We start from the raw sequence: 6,414 nt of genomic DNA, 5'->3' as shown, positions 1-6,414 counted from the left end.
GGATCCAACTGGGATCCGACCGGGATCCAACCGGGATCCAACCGGGATCCAACCGGGATCCAATTGGGATCCAACCGGGATCCAACCGGGATCCAACTGGGATCCAACTGGGATCCAACCGGGATCCAACCGGGATCCAACCGGGATCCAATTGGGATCCAACTGGGATCCATCTGGGATCCAACCGGGATCCAACTGGGATCTAACTGGGATCTAACTGGGATCTAACCGGGATCCAACTGGGATCCAACTGGGATCCGACCAGGATCCAACCGGGATCCAACTGGGATCCAACCGGGATCCAACCGGAATCCAACTGGGATCCAATTGGGATCCAACCGGGATCCAACCGGGATCCAACTGGGATCCAACCGGGATCCAACCGGGATCTAACCGGGATCCAACCGGGATCCAACCGGGTTCTAACTGTGATCCAACTGGGATCCAACTGGGATCCAACTGGGATCCAACTGGGATCTAACTGGGATCCAGTTGGGATCCAACTGGGATCCAACCGGGATCTAACTGGGATCTAACCGGGATCCAACTGGGATCCAACTGGGATCCAACCAGGATCCAACCGGGATCTAACTGGGATCCAACCGGGATCCGACTGGGATCCAACCGGGATCCGACCGGGATCCAACTGGGATCTAACTGGGATCCAACCGGGATCCAACTGGGATCTAACCGGGATCCGACCGGGATCCAACTGGGATCCAACTGGGATCCAACCGGGATCCAACCAGGATCCAACCGGGATCCGACTGGGATCCAACTGGGATCCAACTGGGATCCAACCGGGATCCAACTGGGATCCAACTGGGATCTAACCGGGATCCAACTGGGATCCAACTGGGATCCAACTGGGATCCAACTGGGATCCAACTGGGATCTAACTGGGATCCAACCGAGATCCAACTGGGATCCAACCGGGATCCGACCGGGATCCAACTGGGATCCAACTGGGATCCAACCGGGATCCAACCGGGATCCAACCAGGATCCATCTGGGATCCGACTGGGATCCAACCGGGATCCAATTGGGATCCGACTGGGATTCGACTGGGATCCAACTGGGATCTATCTGGGATCCGACTGGGATCTGACTGGGATTCAACTGGGATCTAACTGGGATCTATCTGGGATCTAACTGGAATCCAACTGGGATCCAACTGGGATCCAACCGGGATCCGACTGGGATCCAATTGGGATCTAACTGGGATCCAACCGGGATCCAACCAGGATCCAACTGGGATCCAACTGGGATCCAATTGGGATCCAACTGGGATCCAATTGGGATCCAACCGGGATCCAACCGGGATCCAACCGGGATCCAATTGGGATCCGCCTGGGATCCAACTGGGATCCAACCGGGATCCAACTGGGATCCGACCGGGATCCAACCGGGATCCAACTGGGATCCGACCGAGATCCAACTGGGATCCAACTGGAATCCAACTGGGATCCAACCGGGATCTAACTGGGATCTAACTGGGATCTAACCGGGATCTAACTGGGATCCAACTGGGATCTAATTGCCCCCCCCCCCTTTAAGGCACCGTGCGTGCAATATGTTCCTGGAGGCCTACAAGCTGCAGTGGCTGGTGACGGAGGAGCATCCCTTTGAGGACCGCATGATCGACGACCTGGCGGTGGGTGTGGGGCTGCCCCATAGGGCCGGGGGGGGGTCTTATGACTTGGGGGGGGTCTATAGGGTCGGCCCAATGTTGAGGTGTGGGCCCCATAGAAATCGGGGGAGGAGGAAGAGGAGGAGGAGGAGGAGAAGGACAAGAAGCCGGACCCGCTGCATCAGCTCATCCTGCACTTCAGCCGCACCGCGCTGACCGAGAAGAGGTGGGACCCCCACCCCAATTAAAAGGGGGGGAGACCCGGCACAGTGTGGGACCCCCACCCAAATTAAAAGGGGGGGAGACCCCCAGCACAGTGTGGGACCCCCACCCCATTGTAGGGACCCCACCCCATTGTGGGACCCCCATCCTAGAGTGGGACCCCCACCCCATCTTACAACCCCCACCCCATTGTGGGACCCCCACCCCACCATGGGACCCCCCACCCCATTGTAGGGACCCCCACCCCAATGTGGGACCCCCACCCCATCATGGGACACCCATCCCTTTGTGGGACCCCACCCCATTATAGGGACCCCCAACCCTTTTTGCAACCCCCACCCTATCATGGAATCCCACCCCATTGTGGGACCACCATCCCAGTGTGGGACCCCCACCCCATTATAGGGACCCCACCCCATTGTGTGACCCCTACCCCCAGAGAAAAAGAGGGTGGGGGGTGGGGGGGTGTGTGACCCCCAAGTGGGGGTCTGCCCCACTGAGCCCACCCTGCTTCTGCCCCACAGCAAGTTGGAGAAGGACCACCTGTACATGGCGTACGCGGGGATTATGGCCAAGGTGGGACCCCCACCCCATCATGAAACCCCCATCCCATTGTGGGACCCCCACCCCATTGTGGGACCCCATCATGGGACCTCCACCCCATCATGGGACCCCCACTCCGTTGTGGGACCCCCAACCCATTGTGGGACCCAATTTTGGGACCCCTACCCCATCATGTAACCCCACTGTGGGACCCCTATCCCATTGCTGGACCCCTTTGTGGGACCCCCAACCCATTGTGGGACCCCCACCTCATTGTGCGACCCCCACCCCATCATGGGACCCCTTTGTGGGACCCCCCACCTCATTGTGGGACCCCCACCCCATCATGGGACCCCTACCCCATTGTGGGACCCCCACCGCATTGTGGGTCCCCCACCCCATTGTGGGACCTCTTTGTGGGACCCCTACCCCATTGTGGGACCCCCACCCCATTGTGCCCCTCCCCACAGAGCTGTCACATTGAAGAAGAAGAAGCAGAAGAGAAGGAGGAGGAGAAGGAGGAGGAGGACCCGGAGGATTCATTTGAGGTGGGTGGGGGTCCCACAATGGGGGTCCCATGATGGGGTGTGGGGGGGGGTCTCTCTGCCCCACAGCCCCCCCCCCCCCACATTGTGCCCCCTTAGGAGAAGGAGATGGAGAAGCAGAAGCTGCTGTACCAGCAGTCCAGGCTGCACAACAGGGGAGCAGCTGAGATGGTGCTGCAGATGATCAGCGCCTGTAAAGGTGGGGAGGGGTCCCAAGGGGGGGGGGTCCTAAAATGAGGGGACCTTTGGGGGATGGGGGGGGCACAAATAGGGAGTCCAGGTAAAGTGGGGGTCTGGGGGCACGTATGGGGGTCTGGGATCACACATGGGGGTCTAGGGTTACATATGGGGGTCTGGGGGCACATATAGGGGTCTGGGGGCACATATAGGGGTCTGGGGGCACATATAGGGGTCTGGGGGTGCCCATGGGGTCTGGGGGTGCACACTGGGGGTCTAGGGTCACATATGGGGGTCTGAGGGTACCCAAAATGGGGGTCTGGGGGCACAAAAGGGGGGTCTGGGGGTGCTCATGGGGGTCTGGGGTCACATATAAGGGTCTGGGGGTGCACATATGGGGGTCTGGGGGCACATATGGGGGTCTGGGGTGCACATCGGGGGTCTAGGGTTACATATGGGGGTCTTGGGGCACTTATGGGGGTGCCCATGGGGGTCTGGGGATGCACATTGGGGTCTGGGGTCACATGTGTGGGTCTGGGGTCCCCTATGGGCTCTGTGGGGCAGCCCTGCTGACTGTGTTCCCTATAGGGGAGCGGGGGGAGATGGTTTCGTCCACGCTGAAGTTGGGGATCTCCATCCTCAATGGGGGCAACGCCGACGTGCAGCAGGTGGGTAACGTGGGGTGTCTATGGGGTGTCTGTAGGGTGTCCATAGGGCCATAGGGTGTCTATAGGGTGTCCATAGGTGTCTATAGGATGTCCATAGGGTGCCCACAGGGTGTCCATAGGGCCATAGGGTGCCCATAGGGTGTCTATAGGGTGTCTATAGGGTACCCATAAGGTGTCTATAGGGTGTCCATATGGTACCCATAGGGTGTCTATAGGGTGCCCATAAGGTGTCTATAGGGTGTCCATAGGGTGTCTATAGGGTGCCCACTGGGTGTCCATAGGTGCCTATAGGATGTCCATAGGGCCATAGCATGCCCATAGGGTGCCCATAGGCTGTCCATAGGTGCCTGTAGGATGTCCATAGGGTGCCTATAGGATGTCCATAGTGTGTCTATAGGGTGCCCATAGGGTGCCTATAGGATGTCTATAGGGTGTCTGTAGGGTACCCATAGTGCCGTAGGGTGTCCATAGGGCACCCATAGGGTGCCCGTAGGGCCATATGGTGCCTATAGGGTGTCTATAGGGTGTCCATATGGTGCCTATAGGGTGTCCATAGGGTGTCCATAGGGTGTCTATAGGGTGCCTATAGGGTGTCTATAGGGTGTCCATAGGGTGTCTATAGGATGTCTATAGGGTGTCTGTAGGGTACCCATAGTGCCATAGGGTGTCCATAGGGCGCCCATAGAGTGCTCATAGGGCCATATGGTGCCTATAGGGTGCCTATAGGTTGTCTATAGGGTGTCCATAGGGTGCCTATAGGGTGTCCATAGGGCCATAGGGTGTCCATAGGGTGTCCATAGGGTGCCTATAGGATGTCCATAGTGTGTCTATAGGGTGCCCATAGGGTGCCTATAGGATGTCCATAGGGTGTCTATGGGGTGTCCATAGTGCCATAGGGTGTCCATAGGGCACCCATAGAGTGCTCATAGGGCCATATGGTGCCTATAGGGTGCCTATAGGGTGTCCATAGGGTGTCTATAGGGTGTCTATAGGGTGTCTGTAGGGTGTCTATAGGGTGTCCATAGGGTGTCCATAGGGTGTCCATAGGGTGTCTATAGGGTGTCTATAAGGTGCCTATAGGGTGTCCATAGGGTGTCTATAGGGTGTCCATAGGGTGTCTATAGGGTGTCCATAGGGTGTCTATAGGGTGCCTATAGGTTGTCTATAGGGTGTCCATAGGGTGTCCATAGGGTGTCTATAGGGTGTCTATAAGGTGCCTATAGGGTGTCCATAGGGTGTCTATAGGGTGTCTATAAGGTGCCTATAGGGTGTCCATAGGGTGTCTATAGGGTGCCTATAGGTTGTCTATAGGGTGCCCATAGGGTGTCCATAGGGTGCCTATAGGTTGTCTATAGGGTGTCCGTCTGTCTGTCCCCTGCAGAAGATGCTGGATTACCTGAAGGAGAAACGCGAGGTCGGCTTCTTCCAGAGCGTGCAGGCGCTGATGCAGACCTGCAGGTGGGGGGGGATGGGGGTCCCAATGGGGTGGGGGTCCCATTAGGGTGGGGGTCCCAATGGGGTTTGGGGTTCCATTGGGCTGTGGGGGGTCTCATTGGGGTTGGGGTCTCATTGGGGTTGGAGGTCCCATTAGGGTGGGGGTCCCAATGGGGTGGGGGTCCCAATGGAGGTTGGGGGGTCTTGTTGGGGGTTTGGGGCTCCCATCGTGGTTGGGGTCCCATAGTGATGGGGGTCCCATTGGGATTTAGGGATCCCATAGTGGTTTGGGATCCCATAGTGGTTGGGGGTCCCATTATGGTTGGGGGATCCCATTGGGGTTTAGGGGTCCCATTGTGGGTGGGGGTCCCATAGTGTTTGAGGTCCCATTATGGTGGGGGTCTCATTATGGTTGGGGTCCCATTATGGTGGGGGTCCCATTATGGTTATAGGTCTCATTATGGTTGGGGTCCCATTATAGTTGAGGTCCCATTATGGTGGGGGTCCCATTATGGTGAGGGTCCCATTATGGTGGGGGTCTCATTATGGTGGGGGTCCCATTATGGTTATGGGTCTCATTATGGTGGGGGTCCCATTATAGTTGGGGTCCCATTATGGTGGGGGTCTCATTATGGTTGGGGTCTCATTATGGTTATGGATCCCATAGTGGTTTGGGGTCCCATTGTGGGTGGGGGTCCCAGTGGTGTTGGGAGGTCCCATAGTGGTTGGGGTCTCATTATGATGGGGGTCTCATTATGGTGGGGGTCCCATTATAGTTGGGGTCCCATAGTGGTTGGGGTCCCATTATGGTGGGGGTCTCATTATGGTTGGGGTCCCATTATGGTGGGGGTCTCATTATGGTTATGGGTCTCATTATGGTTGGGGTCCCATTATGGTGGGGGTCTCGTGGTTGGGATCCCATTATAGTTGGGGTCCCATAGTGGTTGGGGTCCCATTATGGTGGGGGTCTCATGGTTGGGGTCTCATTATGGTGGGGGTCTCATGGTGGGGGTCTCATGGTTGGGGTCCCATTATAATTGGGGTCTCATGGTGGGGGTCTCATGGTGGGGGTCCCTGACCCCTTTATCCCCCCCCCCATTTCAGCGTGCTGGACCTGAACGCGTTTGAGCGGCAGAACAAGGCCGAGGGGCTGGGGATGGTGACGGAGGAGGGGACCAGTGAGTGGGGGGGGGGG

The 6,414-nt window shown here is 57.7% G+C and overlaps 1 protein-coding gene across 1 annotated transcript in view; it reads left to right on the top strand.

Annotated features, from left to right (window-relative positions):
* The window catches only part of LOC107307530 (ryanodine receptor 1-like), a gene marked incomplete at its 3' end in the record, with an annotated part of 35,240 nt that overhangs the window by 14,098 nt on the left and 14,728 nt on the right, over window positions 1–6,414 (top strand). Inside the window, 8 exon segments of the mRNA XM_032441838.1 lie at window positions 1,558–1,654; window positions 1,750–1,856; window positions 2,377–2,428; window positions 2,866–2,943; window positions 3,040–3,139; window positions 3,706–3,785; window positions 5,167–5,243; window positions 6,324–6,397. Of these exon segments, the coding sequence (XP_032297729.1) occupies window positions 1,558–1,654; window positions 1,750–1,856; window positions 2,377–2,428; window positions 2,866–2,943; window positions 3,040–3,139; window positions 3,706–3,785; window positions 5,167–5,243; window positions 6,324–6,397 (665 nt within the window).

The sequence above is a fragment of the Coturnix japonica genome, unplaced genomic scaffold (genome assembly GCF_001577835.2).
Source record: "Coturnix japonica isolate 7356 unplaced genomic scaffold, Coturnix japonica 2.1 chrUnrandom655, whole genome shotgun sequence".
In the NCBI taxonomy this organism is placed as follows: Eukaryota; Metazoa; Chordata; class Aves; order Galliformes; family Phasianidae; genus Coturnix; species Coturnix japonica.
This window is presented reverse-complemented; position numbering and strand designations above follow the sequence as displayed.